At 37.8% G+C, this 15510-nt stretch overlaps 1 protein-coding gene and 1 long non-coding RNA gene across 2 annotated transcripts in view; both read left to right on the top strand.

Moving 5' to 3' along the window:
• The window catches only part of LOC146742791 (RNA-binding protein 42-like), a 32995-nt gene extending 25712 nt beyond the window's left edge, over positions 1-7283 (top strand). The window contains exon 6 of the mRNA XM_085499466.1: positions 6542-7283. Coding sequence (XP_085355592.1) covers positions 6542-6654 — 113 coding nt within the window. The 3' untranslated portion in view covers positions 6655-7283. The remainder of the gene's footprint in view (positions 1-6541) is intronic.
• On the top strand, positions 788-3135 carry LOC146742792 (uncharacterized). Its single transcript, XR_014929456.1, has 2 exons — positions 788-1400; positions 2910-3135. It is a non-coding gene; the product is annotated as an uncharacterized LOC146742792 (long non-coding RNA).
• Positions 7284-15510: the final 8227 nt, after the last annotated feature.

Below are 15510 nucleotides of genomic sequence, written 5' to 3'. Positions count from 1 at the left end.
TGTAGAAAATCTGCACCCATATGTTAATATAGAGCGACCATCATTGGTGCACAACTTTCATTAATAACAATTCTGCAAGAGCAGCTCCAATGAATCAGCAAGTAAAGAATTCAACTCTTTATGAAAAAAAAATATGCTCTTTTTGTTTGCATTTTTAATGTGCTGATCCAATATATATTTCAGTTTTATTTCTATGTTGGTATTTGTTTTGTGCACTCTAAGTTGTTAAAGCAATCACACAAACTACTGAATTTTGAGATCAGACTCGCCACTCGCAGTGCTCACATGACAAACCCCTCCCCATTAAGCTATTTTATTTATATCTAAGGAACTATTAAATATATTTCATATGTGGTATATATGAAACTAGGTGCACAGAAGATTTTGTGTGAGAAATCTGTGCATAATAATTTATACAATAATTAGCTAAATTTACACCTGATATCTCATGAACTGATCTACTTATTGAAATTCATAACTCAGAGCTCCATGCACAGATAAATTGCAAATCGTGTACAGAAGCAATTACATTGTAGTTTGATTCCCCAAGCACACAGGAGTTCTTTCTATGCTTTTTTTGATTTATATTTACCGTGATATGACTCCGGCTGTCTCTAATACAGCACTCGCTGTAGCATCACTAAGATCATCAACCCTTTTTTATTGTGAGATGACTCGGGCAGCCTGTATTTTGTTAGAAATTAACGAAGCGTGATATGATGCATCACTGAAATTGACGCCCATGCATTTTTATATTATTATTATATATTTTATATTGTTTTATATATATTGTCATGATATGACACTTTTTATCTACACCCTTTGCTGCCCATGCATTTTTTAGTTCCCGCTCCGACGGTAGTCCGAAAGGGGAAGTAGTGTGTGCGTGGTCATATTTCAGACATGCTTTGATGGATTCTTTTCAAATTTGGTACACATACATGTCATGATGGTATATATATGAATTTGAATTTGTTTCGTGATTAGATCAATTTTGACAGTTTGGCGGCTATTTTAGACCCCAAAATGTGCAGATTCTGATTAAGGTGGACTATAAATTACATGCATTCAATACAAAGTTATTTTTATGTTGTTAAATTAATGTCAATAAAGTTGTATAATTATGTTGATTTGTCAGAATGTTACCTTTATTTGTATTTTGTTTGATATCTTGATTTGAAAATGATAGCAATAAATATTATCAATATTTTTACCACATGCTTGGACCCTGCCTTTGCCCTACATTGTCTTATTGTTCAGGCAATGTGTTCCAATGTTGCATCTTGGGAGGAGATTTGCTTAAGTGAGGTCAATGGTAACACACCTCATGTTCGGTCCATGTTTACGGATGCCTATTGTCACTTCGCGATATTTAAGACTGAAGATCACTAAATTATTTGGTAAGTACAGCGTAGCAATTTGTTTTTTTATTTACTGAGTGCAGGGGTTTATGTTATTTAATTAATGCATGCTGCAATAATATTTTTGCTTGTTTGTTTATCTATCAAGACAGTTATCTATTTCAATTTGTGTTGGCTAAAAAAATATTTTCTTGCGTTATATAAGTAGTCCTACGTATAATGCTGTGTTGATCGGGTCTAACTAATAGACAATGCCATTTCACGCTGTCCTACGCATGCAGTCGCGGTTGTTTTGTAATCAATCGTCACAAATAGCGACTATGCATTGGAACATGACTGTTTGGAAGTATTCAAGATAATCGTTCTGGTTTGATTATTACAATAAAAAAATATTGATCCAACAGTATCATTTGATTACAATTTTAAGTGCCGTTATGAGAGACACTGAATAACTTTATTCAAAATGCCCTATCTGAGGAGGTACGTCCGCCATTTTGAGAGATTAGCCAGAATGTTATGTCATCAGTAGTGTAGACTGTAATTTGTGAATGAAATATAGCCCAGAGACAACATGGAATAGTCAATTAAATGGTAAAAATAGAAGTTTATTTTGATTCTAGTCTTTTTATTGTGAAGACGCTAAAAGTTAATTTTTTCTATCCATTTTCGAAATGACTGTAAAGTGGAGGATTGTCGGTCTGTGTTATGATACTAAGCCTCCGATACAGTCCGTGTACACAGGACTAAAATATAAGATGATATGTTTGTAAGCAACGATATGGGATTTGTATTGTTGCGGATCGACTAAGGTAATTTGTTTGATGCCCGTAGCCAATGGTCAATAGACTGCACATCCGTCTATGTATTAGTGCAATTGTATTTGATCACTGGCGCTCTCGTTTGTATTTTTTAACCAGTTATTATTTACAAAAATAATAATTTTGCGTAACTCTGTGTTTATCTAGCTGCAATTTTTAAATGACGTGAACTAGCTACTTTAATATTGTGACGATCTTTCATAATTTGCAATCAAACACGGCTCGGCGCCATCTTTGAATATCCTCGGGCGGAGCTACATCACAGTCCTTCCACGTTGCTAAGACGCGCACCACTGTACCATGCATTTCTATGGGTTATGTGCCCGCTGCTGTGGAATGCCGATTGAGTCAGTGAAAATTTTGAGAAAACAACACAAACTCAAATTTGAAGCAATGCTGAACAAGCAAATTTATATATGTTACACACGTAGGGCTAATCTTGTTTCACTGTTCAGAGGAGTCTCAACAATCACCTCAAAGTACCGTTTTCTGCGAGTTTTTGGCCTTTGTTTTCACCACGAGGGTTACCAGGCGATGAAAATGCCTGGATGTCCACCTCTGAGGATATAGTAGGTCACCTTGACACGGCGTCATCTGCTTCCAAGGTCACTTGTTTGAATCCATTTGTTTAAATGTGCGTATGGGAGAACTGAAATTGCTAGGTTTCAGTGGAATTATGTGAACTGTATATTGTTTGTTTGTAAAGTTTTTTTGTTTTTTTTCTTCACAGGATCTGGATTTGAAAGACAATTTTAATGGCTTATATCATGCAACAATACCACATAGTTCTGCAATATACACAAATCTATTACAGAAGATTTGCTGACTTCAATTAAAATTCTTCATTTATGAAACTTTTATTTTATCAAAAATATGTATATAGAACTATGTATTTAGACTTTCAATTTTTCACTGTACACAAAAAGAAGTTGGTAATAAAAACACTAACAACTTTTTTTCTGTGTGGATTTATGCAACTTTATTTGTACAATAAGAGAATGATTCTGTTGCTAACTGGTGATATAGAAGGCAGTGCTGGTCTTAATTCAAAGTGTGAAATAACGGGTCAAGATAAATTAGTGATTGCAAGTTATGCTCATTAAGATTCACATAACTATTTAGGTATCACCTCTGGAGTCAGTACATGTTTGACAAACAGTCTTAAAACCTTGGTATATTCAATGATTATGGATACTGCTAATGTCAGTAGTGCTAACAGTAGGTTTATTGAAACACTTAAAATTCCTCAGAAGGAATTAAAATGGTTACACTAACTGCTAAAACACGTATATAAAAACATACAAATTTTACAAGAATTACTGTCTAAAGCACAACAATGGTTTAAAAAATAAATCAACAGACTACAATTCCAAAAAAAACTATTGATATATGTTGGTAATAATATTGAAAAAAATAGATGAAATAATAATAATAAAAACAGTATGACTATTGATAACATACTAGATATGGGACATATCATATTTATTTCAGTATGTATGTATTCGAACCAAATCATTCTGGGTGCCTTTCTGAAGTTGAATTTGATCTTGTCACTGCTTTTCAGACATTGGACACTGCATTGTAAAATGGTTTGAAAGTACTTGTACTTGATCAGTGTACTGTGGGTGGGTGGGTGGGGGTGTGTGTGTGCGTGCGTGCGTGTGTGCGTGCGTGCGTGCGTGTGTGTGTGCGTGCGTGCGTGCGTGCGTGCGTGCGTGCGTGTGTGTGCGTGCGTGCCAGACATACACAAACAAAATGGAGCCCCAAACAAGTGGCTCCACAATGTTTCATAATTTATATTAATATTTAATCGAATTTAAGTCAGGTTTGCGAAGCTTAGGTTTAGTATCGGGGAAGGTATGGTTCAGTTTATATTAATATAATTATACCATACCTTTCCCCGATACTAAACCTAAGCTTCGCAAACATTTCTATGTTCAGTCACGGGATATTCAACTCTAGTTTAATTAAACTTAGTTAAAGTGTAATTCTCCATTGTATTGCATTGTAATTGAGTTCAATTAAACTCCAATTAAAACACAACCCTATATAGGAACGTGTTTTAATCGTGTTCATATCGCAACTATATTAAAAGTTAATTCAACTATATTAAAAATTAATTCAATGGTGGCTCCACAATTCATGGGACACCTGTGTGTGTGTGTGTTCCATGACTGTTCCACTGATATCTAAACAACCACTCATTGGATTTTGATAAAACTTGGTATATAGAAGCTCTGAACTAGTGCTAGGTTTTGATTAGTTTTTGGTGAAAATTACCTAATTACTAATTACCTAATTTGCATAATGATTAGTAAATTTTCGGTTTTTCCACTGATATCTCAAGTACTAATCATCACATTTCAATGAGACTTTGTACATATATCTTTTAGGACTATCCAGAGACTTGATTAGTTTTAGGGCAAATAATTGTGCATATTAATTACCTAATTTGCATAATTATTTAATTTTCTGCTTTCACACTGATTTCTCAAGTACTAATTATCACATTTCAATGAAACTTTGTACATGGATGCTGTAGGACAATAGACAGACCTGGATAATTGTGGGTTAAAATCTGTACATATTAATTACTAATTTGCATAATTAACCTTTTTTAAGCTATCACACTGATATCTAAAGTACTAATTATTCCATTTCAATGAAACGTAGTACAAAGATGCTCTAGAACAATGTACAAACATGATTAGTTTGGGGTTAAATACTGTTTATATTATTTCCCTAATTAGCATAATAATTCATAATTTTTTTTGGCTCCAATCACATTTCAATAAAACTTGGTACATAGATGGTCTATTACATTGTGCTTTTCCATCACTATCTCAATCAAGTACAAGTAATTTAGAATTATATTTAATGTGTCTCCAATACTCTCAGCACATGGGAGTTCTTTCTAAGCTTTTTTTGATTTCTTATTTGTCATACTCAGTATGTACACTGTTTTGGTATTTCATCACGTAAATATATTTCTTGAATATTGTCAAGACCAAGTTTGGTACATGAGGATTAATTTAAACAGTTTGAATGGAAACTGTCATTTTCAATGACTTGCTATTTTTTTACCTTGATATAACTCGGGCAGTTAGAATTAAAAACACTGATGTACTTTGTAGGAAAAAAACACAGCACTCGCTGTTGTGTCACTGAAATCGACATCCATTAACACCCATTTACAAACCCATCAACATATATGCTGGCCGAGCTCGGGCTCTGGCCGAGACCAGTCACCGGCCGACTAAGAATCTGGCTGAATTTGGTGGTCACCTTGACATCTTCATCAAAGTCAAAAACATCAAAGTTAAAGTGGATGTCGCTGTCGCCGTCGAACACAGTCTCTACTGCTTAGTCCCGAAAGTCGTTGATGTCGTCGCAGACAATTTGGACTTAGCATTTATATTCTACGGATTTTGCTGACTGCCAACTTGGCACTGTCAGTTCATGTCTCGTCACAATAAAGAGCCAAGAAAAATGGGGTAGCTCTGCTCCGATGTCACACAACGCTTTTGTTTACAGTCTGTCAATCATCTTTGACCTTTAAGCATCTGCTTTACTGATTGGCTAAAAATGACATCACTACTCGTGTTTCATCATAGAGGTCAAGCAACGTTGCTCAACGCAAGTTCCAACGATTAGAATGCCTCACTACATGAATATCGTGGTGGACTTGAAAATAGGGTTGCTACTATATTGCAACATTGCTTTCATTGTCGATGACGCTAAAGCCGAGTACGACACTTGCTTTGCGACTCTCCATATGCTATAAGATTTCCAATAGTTTCTAAGGAAGCACAAGCCAAATGACCCTTTTTCAGGCCACAACATACACATGTATTTCAAAAATTACATTGGCCGTGAAGGCAGAGCGAAACTACCTATTTTGCTTTCACAGCTATTTCTCGTTCACCCCTCGTTTTATGCAATCAACAATTATTGGGGCTCTTACCTGGATAATTACGGTAGTTTTAAAAACTTTATATATATATATAATAATATAATATCATAATATAATATCATAGGTATATCACTAGTAGTAGTTGTTGTTGCTTGATATCGCATTCCAGCTAACTCTCAAATTATATCCAGCCATTATACAGCAAACAAAAGCCTTCTGATACACTTAGACATTATCAGTGGGAAAACCATTTGAATAGCTGGACTGATTTTTGAGGGATACGACCCATGTATTTCCTATAATTCATAGGCAAAAGAAAGTATACAGCATGGACACTGATAAAACATAGAGGGCAGCATGCAACCAATTTGCGCATCTTCAATAAAAAAAAGGTCCGATATACATCTTTCATCTTTTATTCTCTATATTTTTTATTCTCTTTCCGTCAGGTAAATATGTTGGTAACAGACCAATTAAACTCCGAAAAAGTTCGTGGAGGGACAGAAATATTGAAATGGTGAAGAAAAAACAGAAAGAAAAAGAGAGATTGGGACTAAGATAATGCTTTCTTTATGTCAAGTCAATATACATAAATTATTTGAATGATATTGTTTTGAGACTCAAATTAGAAAACAAGAACTATTCATTTGGAACTTGTACGTTTTCTGATGGAGAAGGTAATGTGACTTCTAATATCACTAATGTAATGCTACTAAATTTATATTTTCTGATGTATCTCACTAAATAATTGAAATGCTATGAATTCATAGCCACATACAACCAACAACTTTTTGACAATCTTTAAGTTGTCATGTGAAGAATCATGTCTAAATAACATGATTATTTATGTACTTTGATTTTAAAAGAAATACAGCAGTGCTCCACCAAGAAAACATCACCAGTGTTTGAAGTCTCTCAAAATTGTTGACACAGAGGCAGGTACATGTAACTCCGATCTTACCCTGCCAGAATGTTAAATAGCTTTTATTCTGATTTCTTTCGACCTTGGGAAAATATTAACAAGTTTTAAATTCTGGCCAAGTTCAATTTTGGTATGTGTTTTATGTATATTGTTCAAAATATTGGTGAAATTTCACCTACAATTTTCTTCTTGCAGTTTCATCATTATTTTTTTTATTCAGGAATTCTGTAAAAAATGACTGGTTTTGAACATTAAAATCTTTCAACTTATTTTGATATTCTGTCAGTTATTTTTCTCTCGTATAACATATTCCATTTGTTTTATTATTGTAATGCTGTTATCTACATTGATTAATGGTAAAATAACTTTCAGCTTGGACTTGTAGTTTCCTTCACAATTAAATTGACTAAAATGTTTGTCGTCCAGTAAAATTTGCTTTTCTGTCAATTTAATAATTTATTACTGTACCCCATATATATATATATGTTCCAAATTGTTTGTGTGCATTCACATATACAGGTACAAATGTAGGTGATGTAATATTTCATGCTCATTCTTACAAAAATGCCTAGATTACTTTGAGCCATTTAAGGATTTGTTTGAGAGTGTAATTTGTATACAATATATTGTGACATAATTTTCATTGAAAATTTTGGAGCATGTTTTCAAATGTAATGAGAAAGAGCATCAGATAGCAATTCCACTCCTCTTCTGTAATGTTGCAAAATTGTTTGAAGTAGAGTATGCTTTTGTAGGCATAACAAATTTGTAAGCTATGTATTCACGAATCATTTTAGTGTGACAATTTTTCAGATAGCAAAATTAGTCATCTGTAATAATGCCATTTGGTAGTTCAGACCCTATGAAACTGATGACATTTTAAACTTCCTTACCACAATAGTAGGTGATTCAATGTAAAACCAAGCAGATAAAGATCATCTCAGATTTTAAACTTGCCATTGCATATGAATAATCGTGATACATAAACAATTCCCTTACTTTTACCTTTGAATAACCACAAAACCTGCTATGATAAAAGGGTAACAATGGTGGGAATAAACTTTAAGAGTCAAAAGGATTGGACATATTTTTGTGATACCCCAATCTAGGGTCATATGAGAAATAGATTCCAACTACCTTGATTAGGTGCAAAGTACGGAGCTAGAGTGGACAATGGTTGAATAGAAGTGTAAAATACAGAACATGAGTGGACTGGTGGAATAGTGGTGAAAAGTACTGAATTAGAGTAGTAATTGGTTGGGTATTGGTGAAAAATACAGAACTAGAGTGGGCAGGCATTCAATAGAGGTGCAAGGTGCAAAACTAGACTAGTAAGTAGTTGAATAGAAGCGCAAAGTGCAAAACTAGTGTAATAAGTGTTGAAATAAACTTGCAAAGTAAGGAAATAGAGCTAATAGTGGATAAATGAGGTACGGACAGTGGTTGAATAGAGGTGAAAAGTAAAGAAACAAAGTAAGTGGTTGAATAGAGGTGCAAATTACCGAACTAGAGTGGGTAGTGGTGGAATGGAGGTGCAAAGTAAGAACAAGAGTGGACAGTTGTTGAACAGTGGTGCAATGTACTGAATTAGAGAAGGCAGTGGTGGAATGGAGGTGCAAAGTATGGAACTAGAGTAGGCAATGATGGAATAAACGTGCAAAGTACAGAACTAGAGTAGGCAATGATGGAATAAACGTGCAAAGTACGTAACTAGAGAGCCCAGTGGGTGAATAGAGGTGCAAAGTGCGGAACTAAAGTGGACAGTGTTTGAATACAGATACATATTGCAAAACTAGAATTGTAAGTGGTGGAATAGAGGGCAAAGTAGTGGAAACGTTGTGCAAAGTGTGAAACTATGCACGAAGTAGTGGCAAAGTGTGAAACTAGTGGCAAAGTAGTGGCAAAGGGGTGCAAAGTGTGAAACTGGTGGCAAAGTGCTGCAAAGTAGTAGCAAAGGGGTGCAAACAGTGAAAGTAGTGGCAAAGCGTGAAAGTAGTGGCAAAATAGTAACAAAGGGGGGCAAAGTGTGAAACTAGTTGCAAAGTAGTGGCAAAGTAGTAGCAAAGTAGTGCAAAGTGTGAAACTAGTGGCAAAGTAGTGGGTAAATAGTGGCAAAGTGTGAAACTAGTGGCAAATTAGGGGAAAATACGGCAAAGTAGTAGCAAAGGGGCAAAGTGTGAAACTAGTTGCAAAGTGCCAAACTAGTGACAAAGTAGAGGCAAAGTGTGAAAATAGTAAAGTAGTGGCAAAGTGTGAAAATAGTAAAGTAGTGGCAAAGTACTGCAGAGTAGTGGCAAAGTACTGCAAAGTAGTGGCAAAGTACTGCAAAGTAGTGGCAAAGTATGGCAAATAAGTGGTAAAATATGGCAAAGTAGTGGCAAAATATGGCAAAGTAGTGGCAAAATAGTGAAAAAGTAGTGGCAGAGTAGTGGCAAAGTACTGCAAAGTACTGCAAAGTAGTGGCAAAGTACGACAAAATATTGGCAAAGTACTGCAAAGTATGGCAAATTAGTGGGAAAATATGGCAAAGTAGTGGCAAAATACGGCAATGTAGTGGTAAAGTACGGCAAAATATTGGCAAAGTACTGCAAAGTATGGCAAATTAGTGGGAAAATATGGCAAAGTACGACAAAATAGTGGAAAAGTAGTGGCAAAATACGGCAATGTAGTGGCAAAGTAGGGCAAAATGTGAAATTAGTGGCAATGTAGTGGCAAAGTAGTGGCAGTGGGGGTGCAAAGTGTGAAACTAGTGGCAAAGTAGTGGTAAAGTAGTGGCAAAGTTCTGCAAAATAGTGGCAAATTAGTGGAAAAGTACGGCAAATTAGTGGCAAAGTAGTGGCTAAGTACGGCAAAGTAGTGGCAAAATACGGCAAAATACTGCAAAGTTGTGGCAAAGTACGGCAAAGTAGTGGCAAATAGTGGCAAAGTACTGCAAAGTAGTGGCGAAGTACGGCAAAGTTGTGGCAGAGTAGTTGCAACGCAGTGGCAAAGTACGGCAACATAGTGGCAAAGTAGTGGCAAAGTACTTCAAAGTGGTGGCAATGTACTACAAAGTAGTGGCAAAGTACTGCAAAGTAGTGGCAAAGTTGTGGAAAAGCACTGCAAAGTAGTGGCAAAGTACGGCAAAGTAGTGTCAAAGTAGTGCAAAGTAGTGGCAAAGTGCAGCAAAGTAGTGTCAAAATACTGCAAAGTTGTGGCAAAGTACGGCAAAGTAGTGGCAAAGTACTGCAAAGTAGTGGCAAAGTACTGCAAAGTAGTGGCAAAGTCTTGCAAAGTGGCAAAATACGGCAAAGTAGTGGCAAAGTACGGGAAAGTACGGCAAAGTAGTGGCAAAATAGTGGCAAACTCGTGGCAATATAATGGCAAAGTAGTGCAAAAAGGTGCAAAGTCTGAAACTAGTGACAAAGTGTGAAACTAGTGACAAACTAGTAACAAAGTAGTGGCAAAGTAGTGCAAAGTGGGGGCAAAATACGGCAAAGTAGTGGCAGTGGGGGTGCAAAGTGTGAAACTAGTGGCAAAATGCTGCAAAGTAGTCGCAAAATAAAGGCAAAATAGTGGCAAAGTACTGCAAAGTAGTGGCAAAGTTCTGCAAAATAGTGGCAAATTAGTGGAAAAGTACGGCAAATTAGTGGCAAAGTAGTGCAAAGTAGTGGCTAAGTACGGCAAAGTAGTGGCAAAATACGGCAAAGTACGGCAAAATACTGCAAAGTAGTCGCAAAGTAGTCGCAAAGTACGGGAAAATAGTGGCCAAGTACTGCAAAGTAGTGGCAAAGTGCGGCAAAGTAGTGGCAAAGTAGTGGCAAAGTACTGCAAAGGAGTGGCAAAGTAGTGGCAAAGTACGACAAAATAGTGGCAAAGTATTGGCAAAGTACGGCAAAATAGTGGCGAAGTACGGCAAAGTTGTGGCAGAGTAGTTGCAACGCAGTGGCAAAGTATGGCAACATAGTGGCAAAGTACGGCAAAGTAGTGGCAAAGTACTTCAAAGTAGTGGCAATGTATTACAAAGTAGTGGCAAAGTACTGCAAAGTAGTGGCAAAGTACTGCAAAGTAGTGGCAAAGTTGTGGAAAAGCACTGCAAAGTAGTGGCAATGTACTGCAAAGTAGTACCAAAGTAGTCGCAAAGTACTGCAAAGTAATGCAAAGTACGGCAAAGTAGTGTCAAAGTAGTGCAAAGTAGTGGCAAAGTGCGCCAAAGTAGTGTCAAAATACTGCAAAGTAGTGGCAAAGTACGGCAAAGTAGTGGCAAATAGTGGCAAAGTACTGCAAAGTAGTGGCAAAGTATGACAAAGATGTGGCAAAGTACGGCAAAATATTGGCAAAGTAGTGGCAAAGTATGGCAAAGTAGTTGCAAAGTAGTCGCAAAGTACTGCAAAGTAATGCAAAGTACGGCAAAGTAGTGTCAAAGTAGTGCAAAGTAGTGGCAAAGTGCGGCAAAGTAGTGTCAAAATACTGCAAAGTAGTGGCAAAGTACGGCAAAGTAGTGGCAAAGTAGTGGCAAATAGTGGCAAAGTAGTGGCAAAGTATGACAAAGATGTGGCAAAGTACGGCAAAATATTGGCAAAGTAGTGGCAAAGTACTGCAAAGTAGTGGCAAAGTACTGCAACGTAGTGGCAAAGTACTGCAAAGAAGTGGCAAAGTACTGCAAAGTAGTGGCAAAGTACGACAAAGTAGTGGCAAAGTACTGGCAAAGTACTGCAAAGTAGTGGCAAAGTCTTGCAAAGTAGTGGCAAAATACGGCAAAGTGGTGGCAAAGTACGGGAAAGTACGGCAAACTAGTGGCAAAGTAGTGGCAATATAGTGGCAAAGTAGTGCAAAAAGGTGCAAAGTCTGAAACTAGTGACAAAGTGTGAAACTAGTGACAAACTAGTAACAAAGTAGTGGCAAAGTAGTGCAAAGTAGTAGCAAAGTGGGGGCAAAATACGGCAAAGTAGTGGCAAAGTTCGGCAAAAAAGTGGCAAAATACGGCCAAGTAGTGGCAAAGTACGGCAAAGTCGTGGCAAAGTACTGCAAAGTAGTGGTAAAGTAGTGGCAAAGTACGGCAAAGTAGTGGCAAAATACGGCAAAGTAGTGGCAAAGTACAGCAAAGTAGTGGCAAAATACTGCAAAGTAGTGGCAAAATACGGCAAAATAGTGGCAAAATACGGGAAAGTAGTGGCAAAGTGCTGCAAAATAGTGGCAAAGTAGTAGCAAAGGGGGCAAAATGTGAAACTAGTTGCAATGTAGTGGCAAACTAGTGGCAAAGTGCTAACAAGTAGTGGCAAAGTAGTGGCAAAATAGTGGCAAAGTAGTGCAAAAGAGTGGCAGAGTAATGGCAAAGTAGTGCAAAGTGCCAAACTAGTGACAAAGTAGTGGTAAAGTAGTGGCAAAGTGCTGCAAAGAGTAAACTAGTGGCAAAGTAGTGGCAAAATAGTAGCAAAGTAGTGGAAAAGGGGGCAAAGTGTGAAAATAGTTGCAAAGTAGTGGCAAGTAGTGGCAAAATACGGCAAAGTAGTGGCAAAGCACGGCAAAGTACTGCAAAGTAGTGGCAAAGTACGTCAAAATAGTGGCAAAGTACGGCAAAGTAGTGCATAGTGGCAACGTAGTGCAAAGTGGGAAACTAGTGACAAACTAGTGACAAAGTAGTGCGTAGTGTGAAACTAGTTGCAAAATAGTGTCAAAGTGTGAAACTAGTGGCAAAGTAGTAGCAAAGTAGTGGCAAAGGGGGGCAAAGTGTGAAAATAGTTGCACAGTAGTGGCAAACTGGTGGCAAAGTGCTGCAAAGTAGTGGCAAGTAGTTGCAAAGTAGTGGCAAACTAGTGGCAAAGTGCTGCTAAATAGTGGCAAAGTACGGCAAAGTCGTGGCAAAGTACGGCAAAGTAGTGGCAAAGTACGGCAATGTAGTGGAAAAGTAGTGGTAAAATATGGCGAAGTAGTGGCAAAGCACGGCAAAGTAGTGGCAAAGTACTGCAAAATAGTGGCAAAGTACGGCAAAATTGTGGCAAAGTACGGCAAAGTAGTGCATAGTGGCAAAGTAGTGGCAAAGTAGTGCAAAGTGGGAAGCCAGTGACAAACTAGTGACAAAGTAGTGCATAGTGTGAAATTAGTTGTAAAGTAGTGACAAAGTAGTTCAAAGTAGTGGCAACGTAGTAGCAAAGTACGGCAAAATAGTGGCAAAGTTGTGGTGAAGTAGTGGCAAAATACGGCAATGTACGGCAGAGTAGTTGCATAGTAGTGGCAAAGTACGGCAACATCGTGGCAAAGTACGGCAAAGTAGTGGCAAAGTACTGCAAAGTAGTGGCAAAGTACTGCAAAGTAGAGGCAAAGTACTGCATAGTGGCAAAGTCCTGACAAAGTACGGCAAAGCAGTGGCAAAGTACGGCAAAGCAGTGGCAAAGTACGGCAAAGTAGTGGCAAAGTTATGCAAAGTAGTGGCAAAGTAGTGGAAAACTATGGCAAAGCAGTGGCAAAGTACGGCAAAGTTGTGGCAAAGTTATGCAAAGTAGAGGCAAACTAGTCGCAAAGTACGGGAAAATAGTGGCTAAGTACTGCGAAGTAGTGGCAAAGCGCGGAAAAGTAGTGGCAAAGTACTGCAAAGTAGTGGCAAAGTACTGCAAAAGAGTGGCAATGTAGTGGCAAAGTACGGCAAAATAGTGGCAAAGTACGGCAACGTAGTGGCAAAATACGGCAAAGAAGTGGCAAATTACTGCAAAATAGTGGCGAAGTATGGCAAAGTTGTGGCAGAGTAGTTGCAACGTAGTGGCAAAGTACTGCAACATATTGGCAAAGTACGGCAAAGTAGTGGCAAAGTACTTCAAAGTAGTAGCAAAGTACTACTAAGTAGTGGCAAAGTACTGCAAAGTAGTGGCAAAGTATGGCAAAGTAGTGGCAAAGTACTGCAAAGTAGTGGCAAGGTACGGCAAAGCAGTGGCAAAGTACGGCAAAGTAGTGTCAAAGTAGTGGCAAAGTTATGCAAAGTAGTCGCAAATCCGGAAAAATAGTGGCAAAGTACTGCAAAGTAGTGGCAAAGTGCGGCAAAGTACTGCAAAGTAGTGGGAAAGTACTGCAAAGGAGTAGCAAAGTACAGCAAAGGAGTGGCAAAGTAGTGGCAAAGTACGGCAAAGTAGTGGCAAAATACTGCAAAGTAGTGGCAAAGTACCGCAAAGTAGTGGCAAAGTATGGCAAATTAGTGGTAAAATATGGCAAAGTAGTGACAAAGTACGTCAAAATTGTGGCAAAGTACTGCAAAGTAGTGGCAAAATAGTGAAAAAGTAGTGGCAAAGTACTGCAGAGTAGTGGCAAACTACTGTAAAGTAGTGGCAAAATACGGCAAAGTAGTGACAAAGTAGTGGCAAAGTACGGCAAAATATTGGCAAAGTACTGCAAAGTATGGCAAATTAGTGGGAAAATATGGCAAAGTAGTGGCAAAGTACGGCAAAGTAGTGGCAAAGTACGGCAAAATAGTGGAAAAGTAGTGGCAAAATACGGCAATGTAGTGGTAAAGTACGGCAAAATAGTGGCAAAGTACGGCAAAGTAGTGGCAAAGTAGTGAAAAAGTAGTGGCAAAGTACGGCAAAGTAGTGGCAAAGTATGGCAAAGTAGTGGCAAAGTATGGCACAATAGTGGAAAAGTAGTGGCAAAATACGGCAGTGTAGTGGCAAAGTAGGGCAAAATGTGAAATTAGTGGCAATGTAGTGGCAAAGTAGTAGCAAAGTAGTGGTAGTGGGGGTGCAAAGTGTGAAACTAGTGGCAAAATGCTGCAAAGTAGTCGCAAAATAAAGGCAAAATAGTGGCAAAGTACTGCAAAGTAGTGGCAAAGTTCTGCAAAATAGTGGCAAATCAGTGGAAAAGTACGGCAAATTAGTGGCAAAGTACTGCAAAGTAGTGGCTAAGTACGGCAAAGTGTTGGCAAAATACGGCAAAGTACGGCAAAATACTGCAAAGTAGTGGCAAAGTATGGCAAAATAGTCGCAAAGTATGGCAAAGTAGAGGCAAAGTAGTGGCAAAATACGGCAAAGTAGGTAGATTCTACAGCTAAGTTACGTATTTTCAACACTGCTGTATCGGAAACGCTTGACAAACATGCCCCCATGAAGGAGAAGACTGTTCACGTTCGTGTGGCCGAGCCGTGGATAAATGTTGATATTTACCACGCCCGCACTGAACGCCGTAAAGCTGAACGGACGTGGCGGCGAACTGGTTTAACTGTCCATCGCCAAATATACAAATCTAAACGAAATAAAGTTAATGATCTTATTGATGTATCACGTAGGAGTTATTTCGCTGATAAGATCGCGGATTGTAATGGTGACCAAAGAAAACTGTTTTCCATCGTAAATGGTCTTCTAGGCTCGACAAATAATTTGAATGCGTTGCCGATTCACGATAACAAAATAAATTTAGCGAATCGTTTTAGCATGTTTTTCGTGGATAAGATTAAGAAAATCAATCAAGGACTAAATCTAAATTTATTGAATGGAAACCGTTTTAACGAACTGCACAAGTTCTCTGGTGATGAAT

Source organism: Saccoglossus kowalevskii, chromosome 5 (genome assembly GCF_978046115.1).
Source record: "Saccoglossus kowalevskii chromosome 5, keSacKowa6.1, whole genome shotgun sequence".
In the NCBI taxonomy this organism is placed as follows: domain Eukaryota; kingdom Metazoa; phylum Hemichordata; class Enteropneusta; family Harrimaniidae; genus Saccoglossus; species Saccoglossus kowalevskii.
This window is presented reverse-complemented; position numbering and strand designations above follow the sequence as displayed.